This window comes from Mesocricetus auratus, unplaced genomic scaffold (genome assembly GCF_017639785.1).
Source record: "Mesocricetus auratus isolate SY011 unplaced genomic scaffold, BCM_Maur_2.0 Super-Scaffold_15014, whole genome shotgun sequence".
In the NCBI taxonomy this organism is placed as follows: Eukaryota; Metazoa; Chordata; class Mammalia; order Rodentia; family Cricetidae; genus Mesocricetus; species Mesocricetus auratus.
In genome coordinates, this window is record NW_024429186.1 from 34,992,156 (window position 1) to 35,009,022 (window position 16,867).

At 42.8% G+C, this 16,867-nt stretch overlaps 1 protein-coding gene across 6 annotated transcripts in view; it reads right to left on the reverse strand.

Moving 5' to 3' along the window:
- Positions 1–16,867, reverse strand: part of Pcnx1 (pecanex 1) — a 134,839-nt gene that overhangs the window by 9,502 nt on the left and 108,470 nt on the right. For all 6 annotated transcript variants that reach the window (XM_040742811.1, XM_040742809.1, XM_040742810.1 and 3 more), the window contains 9 exons: positions 16,287–16,416; positions 13,182–13,240; positions 11,157–11,372; positions 8,874–9,127; positions 6,995–7,225; positions 5,070–5,170; positions 4,037–4,187; positions 1,343–1,573; positions 69–343 (listed from right to left, as the gene is read on the reverse strand). In XM_040742811.1, the coding sequence (XP_040598745.1) occupies positions 69–343; positions 1,343–1,573; positions 4,037–4,187; positions 5,070–5,170; positions 6,995–7,225; positions 8,874–9,127; positions 11,157–11,372; positions 13,182–13,240; positions 16,287–16,416 (1,648 nt within the window). The remainder of the gene's footprint in view (positions 1–68; positions 344–1,342; positions 1,574–4,036; positions 4,188–5,069; positions 5,171–6,994; positions 7,226–8,873; positions 9,128–11,156; positions 11,373–13,181; positions 13,241–16,286; positions 16,417–16,867) is intronic.

The following is a 16,867-nucleotide window of genomic DNA, read 5'->3' on the forward strand; positions in this document are numbered from 1 at the left end:
TGAGCTGACATACACTGTTGAGAGAAAGAGGCCCAGGACACAACACCACTGAAAGACATAACCACTACCTGTGCCAGGTGGACACTATGAAGTTCCGGATATTTCCCAAGCTGATTGGTCCCCCAAGAATTTCTTTGAGCTGGTCATGGCTGTCAGAGTAAGATGTTGTCAGGGGCGACACAAAGATCGGGTAGCCAATAGGCTGATCACAAGATGAATTTATCATGTTTCTCAGCGCCTGCTTTGCATTCTGGATGCTGCCTCTCTCAGGGTTCCGGTTCCGGAGAAAAACAAGCTCCTGCTGCTGCCCTGCCCAGAGACCTCGGACACATTCCTTATTCACCTATGGGACAGGACAAAGGTCAAGAAAGAAGTGCAGAAACGGGTGACACACAGTGTGGTGCCAACTGAAAAACTACATAACAAGGAGTGAGCATATGTCTCTTCATGGATAGCTGACTGCTAAGTAATAAGCACTTCCAGTTTGCTTTCTCTTGTTACACGTTCTAAAAACGCCAAGTAAAACGTAGTCTGTTTCGTTTGTCAAGCTAGTGAACTAGATAATAGTTTTGATGGAAATGACAGGCAATGCATATTTCAATCTGAGAGGACGCTTGTCATACTCTGGGGTTGATTACAAGATTAGATAAAGACTGCTGGTTGACAAGATGGCTCAGTGGTATTTTCTGTGAAGCCTGGTACATGAGTGTGATCCCTGGGACCCACCTGGTGTGGTGGAAGGAGAGAACCAACTCCTGAAGGCTGTTCCCTAGCTTCCACATAGACTTGGCACTATGGTGCGTGTGCATTGCATTCACATGTACAGATGCGCACACACACTTTTAAAGAGATAAAGTGAATCATTATAAACATCAACTTTCAAAATCCAAAGTTCCTAGACCCCTAAAACACCTAAACACACACACATACATGAATACTCACACACTTACTCCAATGCATACATGTGCAGAATGAGTCAGAGAGAGAGAATTTAAGGAACAAACCATTTACAGTTCACTTTGAATCACAATGAGGCACAAGCTTTGTTATTCTCTTTTAATTGAGGAGAGCACCTCATCAGCAATGGAGTGACGGCTTTTAAAGAAGGAATACTGCTCAGGTTTCATGAGTAATGGCTAAGAGGCTACCAACCCTGAAGTAAACTAAACAAACTGAAGAAACCCTCACAGGGCAGAGGGAATCACTGATAAGTGAGTGTTCATAAACCATGACTGCACCATCTACTCCCCTTAACTGTAAACAGTACCAGTGACACCTCAGAGGCTGGATTGAGATGAATAACCTCACCTCTTCCGGCCACAGGTCAGTGCCCCAGACTCACCTTAATGACCCGGAAGCTCAGGTGGCGTCGGTTGAGCATAATGATCTTGTACTCATTGGTGCCGTCGTCCATGACATGCCGCAGAGCCAGCAAGGAGGGAGAGTTGGCAAGGACTGCACTCCGCCACGCGGGGTCCCCTTCATGGGCTATTACAAGGTTCTTTTCATGAGACACGATGGCTTCATAGAGCACAGTGGGGTCGTCATACTCATCTGGAGAAGTGAAATGATCCTAGACACAGAAATGCCAAGTGTGGGGTTTTTTCGGGTTTGTTTTGGAAAAAGGAAAACACTTCTAGGATGATAAGCAAATTGGACATTCTCATTACCATTCCACTAACTGGGTTAGAGGTGGACCTGTTGCTGTTCTGTACATGTCTAAGCTCTTTAGCCAACTCTATCTCCAAAGTTTTACATTACTAAGCATCATTTCCAAGTTTTATAAATTGTCTTTTTATCTCTTTCAAGGCAGTTTTCACTTACACGTGTTTAAAATGTGTTATTGTGTGTGTATGGCATGCATGCATGTGGAGTTGGTTCTCTCCTTCTACCCTTCTGTAGGTTCTGAGGAATGAGCTCAGGTCTTCAGGTCTGTGCAGCAAGTGCCTTCACCCACTGAGTCACTCACTGACCCCCACAGAGTGTTTTTACTTCACTGTCACAAGCCAAGGAAGAGACTCAAAAGGTCTCTATATTGTGTCCTTTATAGCTAAATAAACTTTCCATAAAGCCACACATCTGTAATAGCTGCAACATGCCACTTATCCTGCCCTTGCCCCTCCCCTAGATTAGGTGTCCCAGCGTCACACTGAAGAGCTTCTTTGTCTCAATAACCATGCACCTATGATGGACATTTGCTGTCTACTGCCTGCAAGACTGAGGCAGGAAACATGAACGAAACAAAATCTCCAGGTTACAGGAGATGTAAGACACACAAAGTAATCATAACTCAAACCCACATGCCATTCATGAAATGAGCTATCTTACTGGCTGCTTTCGCATGTAGCTGGAAGACTGATGACAGGCCTACGTTCATCCCAGCTCAGCCCAGTAACTACAGCTCATGCCCCGCTGGGAGGAGGAGCAAGAGTGAAAAGCTAGGCCGCAGGGTGCAGCCTGCTCTGGGGTGGGGTCTGTAGAAATGATGCCGTGCATCTGAGCGATGGAGCCTCAGAGTCCTGTCCTCTGGTTCCCCATCACATTCATCTGTCAAGGAGGCTGAATAACACCCACACTTCACAGGTATCAAGACTGAGCTCAGTGGGGGCAGAACTGCTTCCCAGGTTCAGAGTTCACAAGCGGTGATGCCAGGTCAACACAGCTTCCAAACCCAGAGTCATCTCTTTTTCAGTGAAAATTTTATTGTTTCAATTCTTCATTAATTTTGTGTATATGCATATTTGTGTATCGTATGCGCACGTGAGTGCAGGTGCCTGAGGATGTCAGACCCCCCGGAGCTGAGCTGGAGTTAGAAGCCCTTGTGAGCCACCTGTGTGGGTGCTGGGCATTGAAGCTGGGTCCTCTATAAAGAGCAGTATGAATTCCTAACTGCTAAGTTTTTCTCTAGCTCCATGGAATAATCTCTTATCCAACAATCTTGGACCCCTGCATCTACAGAATCTTCTAAAGGCTGTAACCTGCCTAACTGATTCTGTAACACTGCTCCTCTCTGCACTGTCCTGCATGACAAAGGCACATCATATACCGAGCTGCCTTTGGCAAACGGTTACTGTGGGCAGAGATCCCTCCACCCATTTCTGCTTACTGGAATCAGCACGGTTACTGGGATGAAAAAGGAAGCTGACACCGACAATAGACACACTCTTGATAGAACAGACACAACACTATCAGATGTGCTACCTGCAGATTTTACTATTGTTCAAATACTTCCTTTCACTGGCTGAAATCATAGAAAATTGGAAGCTTTTATGCTGCAGTCTTGTGTATAAGTCTATAATCCCAGCTACTTAGGACACTGAGGCAGGAGGATTGAAGATTTAAGAACTGCCCAGGCTTCAAAATGAGTTCAAACCCAGCTGGGACAACCTAAGGAGATTTTTCTCTGTCTCAGAGAGTGCTGAGGATGTATCTTAGTGGCAAAACACTTACTTGCTTGGAGTGCATGAGGCTCTAGTTTAATCCCTTAATACAGTACTTCACCCCAACTAACCCAGTCACCGTCTTTTCTTCTAAATGTACTGAATTTTGTATCAAAGCTCAGATCTGTAAGTACAGTTGAGTGACATGACCAGAGGAACACAAGTCTATAATGTATTCTTCAAGGGATCTAGGGCTTTGCAAATACATTTGGGGGTCAAATTTTACTGCATTTCCCTAGTAGGACTGTTAGAGATCACTGAGCCTGCCCTGTGTTTGCTGGGGTAAGGGAGGGGAGCTGCAATCCCATGAAGTCAAACGAGCATTTCAGGTACAGGCCTTTCCTTTCAGATTGCACTGCTGCCTGGGTTATGAATGCTAATAGATTCTAACACTGAATGAAACTCACTACTACTGTTACCACGAGAAACAGGTTTAGGTTTCTGGGATTTAATTCCTTGCTACTAGGCATCAGGCTGTTCCAAGGTTCCAAAGGCCTTTCCAAAGGTTCCCCAAAACATAGCATGGAAATAAAACCATGAAGATTCAGCAAACCCCTGACATGAATTAAAATACACACAACCAACTCATCTCTTACCTGATGGAGTTTAATGGACATACGGATTCCAGGCACTACAACTTTTCTCAACAGTTCCATGTCAGCAAAAATCCACTCATCCCGGACTGAAGAAATCCTGAAGTCCCCTTTAAACAGGGCGTGCAATCCATAAAGGAATGACTCCAGGTTACTGTACGGCAGAGACAAAGGACACATGTTTTGACAAAGGTCTTCATGACACTGACTCTCATACCTGCTCTGCATCAGACCTGTCTAGAGTGTTTTGAAAGCAAGAACTGAAGTCTAGCTCTTAAGGGAGACTCACAGGAAATGGGTCCTGTTTGACTGGGAGCCTTGCTTACAAACCATGATAATAACTCATAGAGACAGACAACACACAGACAGCCTATGTGTTGAAGGAAATTAAGGAATCTAATGTAAAACATGTAAGAAGAAATTCAAAATAGAAACGATTCCTTTAAAATACACACTACATTAAATGATCTAGGCAGAGATTATAAAGAAATATAGAAAAATAAACCAGGGAAATTGGTTAGAAAAATAGATAAAATATGAATCAATCAAATCTTATAAAGCGATCATAAAATACTTTAAATCCATTAAATTGTCACAATTGGTAGCTATCTCACAAGTGTGAATTTTAAAAGCCAGCTAGTTACTACAATGTAAGATGTTCAGCAAGAACATTTATAGAAAAATGAAATCTGCAGAAACTTTGCAGTAAAATAACCCAAAATAAATGTTTCAAAATCCAACCAACTAATCAAATAAAACACACCTAGTTTAGGTCACGGAGAGCTTCTCATGTTTGCTTCTTCTTCTCTTTACAATGCTTTCTCCTACTGTGTTTGTGCTTTGTCTCCATGTGTGTCTGTGCGCCACAGAGGGCATCAAACCCCAAAACTGAGTTACAGATAGTTGTGAGCCACTATGTGGACTGAGAATTGAACCAAGGGCCTCTGGAAGAGCAGCCAGTATTCTTAACCACTGAGCATCTCTCTAGCCCCATCCCCTCCCCAGTAATGTCTTGAAAACAGAGATGCCTCTTTACCTGGACATATGGTGGGAGGCCGTTCCCAAAGCTCTTCGTCCCAGAACACAGAGTCCATAACAAAGCGTCACCAGGGATGAATCTTTGTCTACATCTAGTGGCTTTAAAAATAAAAACATTAGGTATCAGAAAGCTATGTAAGTATGTAACAAATCAGAAAATATTCAATGGGTACATCAGAGACAGATAAGGACAGAGCTGAACAATCAGAAGGGTTCTGTTGATGGAACCCTGCCTTGGAAGGAGAGTGGAGAGAATGAGGCCAGGTGCCTGCCACACCAGTGAGTGTCACTAAACTTGGAGCCAGAACCTCTCCAAGCTTAAAGAGCTTTCTTAGGCAGGAGTCCCAGGAAGGGGACTATGGGAGCACAATGCTTGCTCTTAAGGAGATAGGGATGATTTTGATTTGATTAAAGAAAAACTATAGCAGGAGGGAGAGTATATGGCTGGAAAATGCCACTAAATAACTTAACTCTAAAGGGACTGCATGCAATGAGTAGAATTACCCAAGGGCTGAGTGTGCATATGTATGTGCACCACATGCATGTCTGAGGAGGCCAGAAGAGGGCACTGGATCCCATAGAACTAGAGTTATGGATGGCTGTGAGCCATGGGTGTGCTGAGAACCAAACTCAGATCCTCTGTAAGAACAGCAAGTACGCTTAAGTGCTGAGCCATCCCAACCCCCAAGGTGAGACTTCTGAATACATGATGTGTGGGCATGAAGTAAGACTTCTTCAAGCTATGTCCAACCTTCCAATAACCTCTGAGAGTACTTGAGGATAGAGGCCATTTCTGAGTGAGAAAACAGTGTAATTCAATATTATCTAAGCCAGAAAATGGATATTATAACATACTCACTTGCCCCAAATGCCCTCCAAATTTGAAAACATTATGCAAGAAGTCCTTAAGCACATTTCATGTATAAACAAACAAACAAAACCACCCGCATGTGACATGGGAGTGCCAAACGCTGCATGACCTGCCCCATTAGATCAGAAGGGTGTTGTCCCTACTCATCATTTCTCAGAGAGCAGGCACAAAGGCATCCTATTCCTACCGATGAGAAGACGCTAAGATGGCAGGAAGTAGCTGGAAAGTAAGGGCTAATGGTTCTGTAACCCTGCAGGCACTGGCTTGTCAAGGTGTTGCTAACTCTAGGATACCAAGCACATAGGATGCTGACTTTCCCTGAGGAGGCGGCCAGCCCTGGCAACAGTTCTTGGGTTATATGGTTTAGGCCTAGAAGAAACAGTAGTTGGAAAGTCTGTATTTCATCTTACTTTAGGGTAGGACAAGTTGTCCTAATATGCACATGGGGTAACACTTGTATCAAAGTCACCAGGGAGACTCCTATTTTATGTCTGTGGTCTGGATTTTCGGAATCAGAATTTCCTGGGAGAGGCCTAAAAATCTTTATTTTCAAAGTGCATAGTTAATGTTTATCTAATTTTGTATGGAAAGTCCTGGTGTACCCTCTCCAACAGCAGTCAAAGCTGCACAAGCTATTTAGAAGGATTACTGCTAATCAAACATGTTAAAGCCAATGTGATACTGAACTGCAGAGGACACATCCACCATGGCTGGAAGTCCTCAAAGATAGCACTGGCTTAGACTTTGCATTTGGGACAAACATAGTTAAGTCTGGTGGGTAGTGCTTAAGGACTAGATTTTGGAGTCTGTATGGAATCAGAACTTGTGTACGGCATGCTGTCTGGACAGTCAGGATGTTGCAAAAAGAAGCAGGACCATTCTTCAGCTGCCTAGGCAGAGTTGGCTTGGCCCACACATTCTGAAGTAGACTTGTTGCCTAACCCAGAGGGTCTGAGAAGTGCAGGAGAAGCTGATTCACAATAACAGGATATTCTTCCCTTTCTTGTTAAAACCTGGATTCAGAGAGTTGTGAAGGACATGCACAGCCTTACCTTTGCTCTCCGGGATGAGCAGTACTCTATCCAGTTGAGGTAAATCACACAGAAACTCTCCCGAGATATGCCTGCCAGACGATGGTCATAGTCTTCATCGATGTTTGGGTTAAAAGTCGGGTCCACATCAACATAATTTCGATCTGAACACAGACGTAGTCCTTCCTGCATTGTCTCATTTGCCAGCCACTCTTCTAACTTAGAAGAGGTTGTGACATAATAAATGATTCCCTAATTAAAAAACACAGGGAATTCCAGTCAAATCACAATGCAAATTCATTCAAATTTTTTGCAGTCTACAGATAATATGGCTCAAAATATTTTAACTCCATGCCCTATGCCTACATTTTAAGAAAGCTACTTCAAGCCTTCCTAAAATGAAAACACCATCCAGTACTCTAAAATCACAACCAAAGTTAATGTGTAAGCTCTACTTGCCCAAGGACAAGATAACTTCCTAGAAAGCTGGAAGTTGTAGCTCTTCGGAAATAGCAAACCACACGTTTTCACTTCCCTAAACAGGTGTGCTTGATTGCATGTAGGCAGGAGGTTCATAGGCAGGAAATATGTCAGGATGTGTGCTTGTCCTTGACTGGATTTGATATGATCGTGGGCTCCCCTTCAAAACCTGACTTGTGGCCACTCCCCCTGGGAACTCAGGAGACCTGACCAGAGTTCAACTTTGTGGTCAGTATTTAATTAAAGCTTGCTTCAAATTTGTGGAATTGGTCTTTCTCTTAATAATCTCAGAATTAACACCGTAAGTTCAGGAAGGCAACCTGTAGTCTATCAATTTCAGTGTTTGAATTCAGGATATTTTTAAAGAGGTAAAAAATTACTATGTTGCATTTATTTTGAAAAATTTCTCATAAAAACTTTTGGTGTTCATAGGTCAAGTGAAAGAAAGTCAAACACAAATGTAAAGGGAGGCACATATTCACATGAATTCATGCAGACATACATACATACATACACAGACAGGCAGACACACACATGTAAGCACAAATACCCAAGTTAAGAAAATGTTGTAAATCAAGTTCTTTAGCTTCTTGGGTTTAATCAAATGCAAGGCTCAAGGTCCATCAAAATCAGCACAATCAATGTGGAACATTAAGTGTTTACAATGTAAAATACAAAAAACTCAGATGTGCGAATCATGGCTTACCACACACACCTCTCTTAAAAATACTGACTTAGCTGGGCCTCATGAGATACCTTTAGTCCCAACAGGGACACAGAGGCAGTAGGTCTCTGAGAATTTCAGGCCAACCTGGTCTAGCTAATAAGGTCTAGGGCAGTCAGAGCTATACAGTGATGCTCGGTCTCAATCACTTATAAAGGACTAACCTTGGCCAGTAAGGATTTGGCTTTGCCCTCAGGCCTGTAAGTCTTTGTTCTCTGTGACAGAGCTCTACAGTCTCAAGTGACCTTTAGAAGTCCTGGAAACTTGTGCAGGTTGGGGTGTATGAAGAGCTGTTTAGGACACTCAATAGTCCTAAACCACAAGCTACTATGCCAGCTATTAATGGACCGAGCAATAGCAAGACCTTCATGGAGGGGGTATGATGATATTATTTTTTCCATAGGTATTTTTAATAGACCTCTTTGGATACTAGAAAATTCAGAAGCAACTCACAAGTTTGAAAGGATAGGAAGAGGTAAGTAGGTTAGTAGTGAGTACTCACCTAGCTCTGGGCTTCTTCTTTGCTATTAGCATAGCAAAAATGAACGGAGGAATGAATGAATGAATGAATGAAAATGTGCATGGCCTGTGTGTGTGCATGTATGTATGTGCATGTGTGTGTGTGCATGTGCCTGCCGTTTCTTTCCCAAGAAAGCCATCAGGTGCTCAGAGGTCTAAGCCTGCACACGCCCTTACCTTGACGTAGTAGGTGGTAAGTACTCTGCGAAGATCAAAGACTTGAAGCATGGAAGCAGCACTATTGTCAGTGATGCTGTAGCCCTCCAGAATATACTTAGTGACGACCACTTCCCAAGCCAGCCAGCGCTGGCCAAACGCAGCGTTAAAGGAGAGCACGTGAGGAACATGGCCAGGCTCACAACAGCAAAACCCTTCATCTTCTTCGACACCTTCTGTGATGGCTTCCACTTCTCGCTGCTGACAATAGGTGCCTTACAAAAGACAAGACCGTCACAGACAAAGGCAAAAAATTAGCAACTGGGAAAAATGAATGCCTACTGAGAGCAACCACTTTAGAAAGGACAGATTTTACAGCAATTCAGAGTATATGACTGATTTGCCTCAGAGTATTCATCACCAAACTGCAGCAAACTCCAGAGTCCAGGCAGACTCCATCATCTGCAGGATCACTGCAGGCTTCAGCACACTGAAGACCCAGGTTTTATGTTATAAAGTAGTTCTTTAATTCTGGCTAATGGATTTGCAGAACTTTCTAATGGGCTTATAACTGTATTAATACCAAGCAAAGGCCAAATGAGTAAATGTTCATCTCCTAAAGGCGTGCACTGAACACAAACGAACAGCAGAAGGACGCTGCCCCATCAGGATGCGTCTTTCCATTTAGATGAACTCCACGGCAACAGACACAGAAGAAACACAGTTCGCTCATGCCCTGGGCACTCCTCAAACCAATCAACCTGACAAGAGGAGCTATCCTCTGATTGGCTTTTTCTGAGAAAAGGATTCCTTGTTTTCCCTTACAAACTAAAACACTCCAAAGAACTTCTTAGAAAGGCTAAAACTCTTCAGAAGTGTTCAAGTCTGAATGTTTCTGATCAGAAATATATTCAATAACAAATTTGACATTCCCATAAAGCAAGCTTCATGTGTACTACTCATGTATACAAGCGAGTTACTTTTTAAAAATTTTTTAAAATTTAAATTAGAAATAAGCTTGTTTTACAAGTCAATCCCAGTTCCCTTTCCCTCTCCTACTCCCCTTCCCCTTTCTGCTCCCCAGGGAGGGTGAGGCCTTCCATGGGGGATCTTCAAAGTCTGTCATATCATTTGGTGCAGGGCCTAGGCTCTCCCTGGTGTGTCTAGGCTGAGAGAGTGTCCCTCTATGTGGCATGGGCTCCCAAAGTCCATTCGTATACTAGGGATAAATACCGATCCATTACCAGAGGCCCCATACATTGCCCAGGCCTCCTAACTGACAGTCACATTCAGGGTGTCTGAATCAGTCCTATCAAGCTGGCTACTTTTTGCGGGATTTGATAACACAATTTCTGAACGTATGATTTTCTATGTAGAATGAACTGGTCTGTTGCAGAGAGCTGGTGGGAGGGGCAATGAGGAGTAACTTTGACAGGACTGAAGGTTACTCTGAAATGATGACAATGTTTTGGAACTAGACAGAAGTGGTGGCTGCACTCGTGAATGTACACTAAGGTCACCACTTCTGCTCTTTCTAAACAGTTGTTTTTAGGCTATGCAATTTCATTTCAATTGAAAAGACCACCGAGATCCAGGTGTAGTGGCACACGTTTCAATCCTAGCACTGGGGAGAGAGAGGCAGGTGGAGCTCTATGAATCTGAGGCCAGCCTGTGGACATAGTGAGTTCCAGGTCAGTCAGAGATACATAGTGAGACCCTGTATTGAAAATAACAGTAACAACAACAACAACAAAAGACTACTGAGGACAATGGCACGGTGCTTTACAAGCATGGCTCACAAAAACTCAGTGTTCTACGTCTTTAGTCCTTGAACAAACATGTGCGGGTGGTGACACAGGGCCTGGCAACAGAACAAGGAGGCAGCAGCCTCAGGGAAAGAAGCCAATCACACACAAGTGCCAACAGCACTCTTCTTTGAACAAAAAACTTGGGCGGAGGAAGACAATATTGTGCTACAGTCCCAAAGGTCTCTTCTTCTAACTCTCCCCCAAGACTTATTATTTTGTGTGTACATATGTGTCCCTGAGTATATATGGATGTGTACCACATGCACACAAGAGCCCTTGGAGACCAGAAGAAGATGTCAGATCCCTGGAACTGGAGGCGTGAGCCACCTGGTCTGGTTGGGAATAGAACCTGGGTCCTCTGGATGTGCAGCAGAGGCTCTTTCTGGCTAAGCCGTCCTCCTCTTGGCAATTCTGAAGCTTTCATTTGAGATTTCAACATATAAAACTTAGCTATCACAAGCACACTGTGAAAGTAAAAGGTGAGTGGGCATCTTACCTCTGAACTCAAGTCCTCGCAGCTGGAAAGTGACCAGGCCGTTGCCTATCTCTATGAGGTGGACTAACGCATTGAGATAGTCAGAGGCGAGGATGAAACAGTCTCCGGTGCTGTAGTTTCCCCACCTTCCCAACAGCAAGTCACCACAGAGACTGTGCTGGAGGGATCTGGTTAAATGCTCATAAAAGATGGAATTCAGGTTATTGTCATCTGATCCTGTAAGAAGAGATTTTAAGAAGAGTTTATTTCACTTTAAGCACCTGTTATATTGATGAATAATGTCACAATGTGGGCTGCAATCCCAGCACTCAAGAGCAGAGGCAGAAAGACTGCCACAAACTTGGGGCCAGCCTGGGCTACAGACAAAACAACCAACCAACCTAAAATTAAATTCCTCTTATGGCCGTGTTTACATTTATTTCACAGGAAAAAATACATGCTATAGCCCTACAATATATATACAAATGCAAAGCAGGGTTATGGTTTGCAAGCACAGTGTCCCACAAAGGCTCATGCCTAGCCTAGCTGGTGACAGCAGTGGGAGGTGGTTCTGAGGAGAAGAAAGTAAGGCGGTTGGCCATTCCAGCTGCCAGAAGCCCAAATCAGTGCCTCGCCTAACTGTCATTAAGAGGCCCCCATGGCAGCTGATGGGAAGAGATATGGAGACCACAACCAAACATTAGGCAGAGATCTCTATTGGGTACCTCCCCTCAGAAGACAGGAGGAAGATCGAAGGGGCGATTCTGTCCCTATGAATCCTCAGACTGAATGCAATGAACTCCTGTCTCCACCCGTCTTATATTCCTCCCCACCCCCCAGCCACATCACTCCTGTCTCTGCCTCCTAGAGCTGGGATTAAAAGTGCGTGACTCCCAAGTACTGGGATTAAAGGTGTAAGCCACCACCACCTGGTTGTTTCTCTTTTAGACCGGATCAAACTTGTCTAGGCCATGATGGCCTTGAAGTCACAGCCTGCCTCTGCCTCCCAAGATTTTCCACCCACACTAACTGCGCATTAGGATAATGAAGGGGAAATGGGAGTCTAATTGCATCTAGTTATACGTATGTCTGTCCACTGAAAAGGTGTGTGATTTCTTTCTAAGCATGGTGTTACCAGCGTCCAAGAATCCCAAGCCTGCACAAGCACATGCTGGAGATGAGGTGGTTTTTTTCCTCCATGAGGCTATAAGTGAGCAAGACCAAGTAAAGAGCTCTCCCTAGTTCAATTTCCTAATTGAAAATAAATTTGATTTTAAGAGTTTGGTTTCTCAGAAGGATAGAGCATTTGAAGATTTAATGGAAACATATTCCAGTGCATTTGGGAGTAATGTTAATTAGTTTCCTGAGATAATTAATTGGTTCATTAGGCTTGAATAGTTGGAGCAGCAAGGTTTTTCAGGAATAGGGTGATAAAATGAGATTTTCCAAACAAGTAAGAACCAAACTTTGGATATTGATACCACCACCAAAATTCTACCCACTAAAGCATCACCTTGGGTGGGTATTAGAAAATTCCCCATGATATCTATTCACATGATTAATTAAATGAAATTAAATATTTACTTAGCACTTGGGAGAAATGTGTAAGGACACATGTTGGCACACTCAACATTCTTACCTAGTTTTCATCTGATTTCTACTTAGCTTATATAAGTACTGTTCTTGAATGGCATATTTAAAGTTTCTGTTGCATTCTTAAGATACATTTTATCAAGGATATTCTCTAGGTCACATATACTATGCTTTGCTAAAGTAAAAAAGAAAAAAGTGAAAAGTATCTATAATCCAAGCCTTCAGGAGACTGAGGCAGGAGGACAGTGAATTAAAGGCCAGTCTGTACTACATTGTGAGTTCAAAGCCAGGAACAGTCTATACAGAGATCCTGTGTCAAACAGAACAGAGCTGCTTTTAGAGAGGTTATAGGAAGTAGGGAGTGAAGTTATGAACGCGTATGTGCGTGTGCGCACACATTTAAATATGCATACACAAACCCCCGACTTGCCATTTTACAGACAGAGCTATTACCTGGGTTTCTATCAAGCTGAGAAGCCAACCTGGTATTTGAATGGTCCACACGTTTTGTGCTGAAGAAAACAAAATAAAAAAAAAGCAAGAGAAAAATTACAAGATACAGATAAATCGTACCTCTGTAGGAAAATCTCTGGGGGAAAAAACTATGATTAGATAATAATCAACTTGGTAGCACAGACTTACAGTTAAAATTTTTATTTTCCTTCATACCTTCCTCATTCAGGTTTCATTAAAGAGTATAAAAAGACACCTATGAATGTACTACAAATGAAAACTGACCAGAAGAAAAAATTACAGACTGCACACAGCTCTCTCAAGTATATGGCCATAGAAGCCTCTTCTCAGGGGAAGGTATACCTAGTTATGCCCAGAGATCCTGTGGTCCACAGAAGGTCAATTCCCAAATGGATTCAGTAGAAGTATAGACTCTTCCCCATTTTCCAGGTCAGAGCTATCCTAATACCAAACTGTGCTGCTGTTTCTCACTACACGACACCTGCAACAGCAGTGTAAAAGCATGGCCTTACAAGATTGGTGCCTGAGCACAAACCAGGCAGGGGCCCACACAGTATCCAGACTTCACCACCACACAGTGTGAAATCAGTTAACTCATCTATCTAGAAACATCCCAAGGGAAGCAGCAGAGCTCAATGTCTGAATTTCTTACTCCTCAGTTCAGACCACGCTGGTAACCTGTATGCAAAAGGAGACAATACATCGAGCACTGCACCCACTCTGAAGTGCTATACTGTCTTGTGCACCAATCTGAACTACAGGCTGAATTGGTGGCTCCTCCCGCCCCCCCAAAAAAACCCACCATCACTTCAAGACGGTGAAAAAGCAGGTTACTCAGATGTGTTATTTACAGGCATTTATCAGCACAGAGCAGACCAAGCCTGTCACTTCATGGGAAACATGGCAGTAGCAACAATAAAATCCAAAACTTCAAGCAAAACAATAGAATCTAGAAAACTTGTATCACAACCATGAGTGTGCAACACACCTCACGATTCTTCTGAGACTGGTGACACTGCGAACACCTTTCTAAAGGGCCATGCAATGATTCTACCAGCACTGGAGACCTATTTTATTTACTCAACAAGCATGTCATTTTCAAATGACCAATAAGCACTAAAAATTATGTATAAGCAAAAACTCTGATTCAAAGAAAACGAAAAGATCAGTCTAGACAAAGCACACTTCTAAATGTTCAGATTCAGTTTAGAGTCCACCCTCCAACTAGTTTTAAGAAATCACTACTTGCTGGGTAGTGGTAGTGCACACCTTTAATCCCAGCACTCAAGATAGAGACTGGTGAATCTCTGAATCTACAGACAGAATCAGGACAGCCAGGGCTACACAGAGAAACCCTATTTTGATAAATAAAACACAAACACAAATAACCCCCAAAACAAACAATCTCCCCACACAAACAAAAAACCCACACCACCATTACTTTCTGAGTTTTGGTGAGAGATCAATGAAAGACACCTACAACGGTCTTAAAATACGTCTTTCAGGGGCCAGAGAGACGGCCCAGTGGTTAAGATCACTAGCTGCTCTTGTGGAGAACCTGGGTTGGGTCCCTGATACACACATGGTGGCTCACAACTTTCCTTAACTCTAGTTCCAGGAGCTCCAATGCCCTATTCTGAATCCCTCGGGTACCAGTTAATACACAGTGCACATGCATACACACATTATTAAAAAAAGCATTTCTTCCAACTGTGTATCTGTGAGGACAGATTTTCTCCCTTTATTTCATGCAAGGACGTACTGCAAGAGAGTGGATGCAGAACACCTCAATATGGACCTACCCCGTCTTTTAGAAGCAAGACATTAAAGGTTTGCAAAATGGAAACTGCAATCTTATTAAAATTTTGGTAGGTGGGAAATACTCTCAGTTAAAAATGATATTTATGTTAATATGGTTTCTTTCTTTCTTTTTAAAGACAGGGTCTTGCCATGTAGTCCAAACTGACTTCAAATTTGTAACTATCATGGATAGTTTTCTATTTTTAAATGAATAAACATTAGAACTTTTAAAAAGGGTTTCTTTGAAATGTTGTTAAATAAAACTTCTATTTAAATACTATGGTATCTTGAATATTTTTAAGGGTACCAAAAACATTGATACAAACTGTTAAGAACTGCTATCACAGGATATAACTTGGCCCAGAAGAATAGAACACAGAAAGTAATGAAAATGGGAAACACCCCCTACAGTTTCAGATGAGGGCCAGAGCAGAAATGTCAAGCTTACAAACTGGCTCCCTGTGTAAGCCGAGACCACTATCTTCCTGAGTACAAATGTCACTGCACTGCAGTGTAGAGAGAGGCATGGGAAAGTAGAACTATAAATCTAGATAAGCTGTTTTCTACACCGTCATGTTAATACACTCTCAAATGTTCATATCCCTCACTCAGAACACCTCTTTCAGCAACTTTGCTCTGGCAAGGACTGCTCTAAGCATCAGATTAAACAGCCAGTCGAAGGAACAAAGTTTGCATGCCTTTTCTTCCTGAAAAGGCAAAGACATCTATAAGAGATTAGCTCTAGAAACACATTCCTAAGAACTTTTAAAGGAAAATATGCTATAGCTCACCATAGCAGTTACAACGGTGTGATGCTGTATAATGTATGTCACAGTGTTACTGATAGGGACTAATTCCAAGAAGAAGAAAATGCAGAAAAGTTTATAATTAGGACTATACTTTCAAGAATCGTATAAATAGATGAAAAAATAAAGATCAATTTCCTCCACTCTATATAATTTTCAAACTTTAAAAACAGTTGTAGCTGGGCAGTGGTGACACACACCTTTAATCCCAGCATTGAGAGGCAGTAGGATCTCTGTGAGTTCGAGACCAGCCTGGTCTATAGGACAGCCAGAGCTCAAAGAGAAACCCTTTCACAAAAAACAAAACAAAATAGTAACAAGATATAAATCAACCAAACAAACAAAAAAAAGAAATTGTAAATTTCTAGCAAAAACAAATATTTCATCACAACAAATTATAATAAAAGGTATTTTTCATAATGATGCTATTCCCTGTAAAGAAGACAGAAACCAGCTTCTGTGTGCTTCATTTACTCACTTATAGTCTCTTTCCCAGAACTTCACAGGTCTAACGTACGATGTGATGAATATGGCACTGCCTAGGAAGGGGTTTAGCGGCGTGGAGAAGAAGGCTGACACCAGCGCCTGCACGAACAGCATAGCTGAATCTATGAGGAAATGGTTAAGGAGCAAACAACACACAGAAAGACGGAGAGGAGGAAAGTCCACATGTCAATCTTGTGATGGAATACCTGGGTTTAACTTTACAGAGGTCAAAAGCAAAATCTGGGGCCATATGAGATGGCTCTCAGGTAACAGCGCTTGCTACCAGGCCTCAGCATTTTGTTGGAAGGAGAGAACTGACTCTTCCCAGGTGTCTTCTGGCCTCTACATGTGCAAAGCTCTCTCCCTGTCTCCCTCCTCCCCCCCTCTCTCTCTCCCTCTCTCTCTCCCTCCCCTTCCCTCCTTCTCTCTCTCTCCCTCCCCTTCCCTTCTTCTCTCTCTCTCCCTCCCCCTCCCTCTCTCTCACAAAGTAAATGCATACATGTCATGAAATATTTTTAAAAGCTGCAGCACTGAATTGCAAACACTGAAAGTCTGCATTCACACATGGCTGGA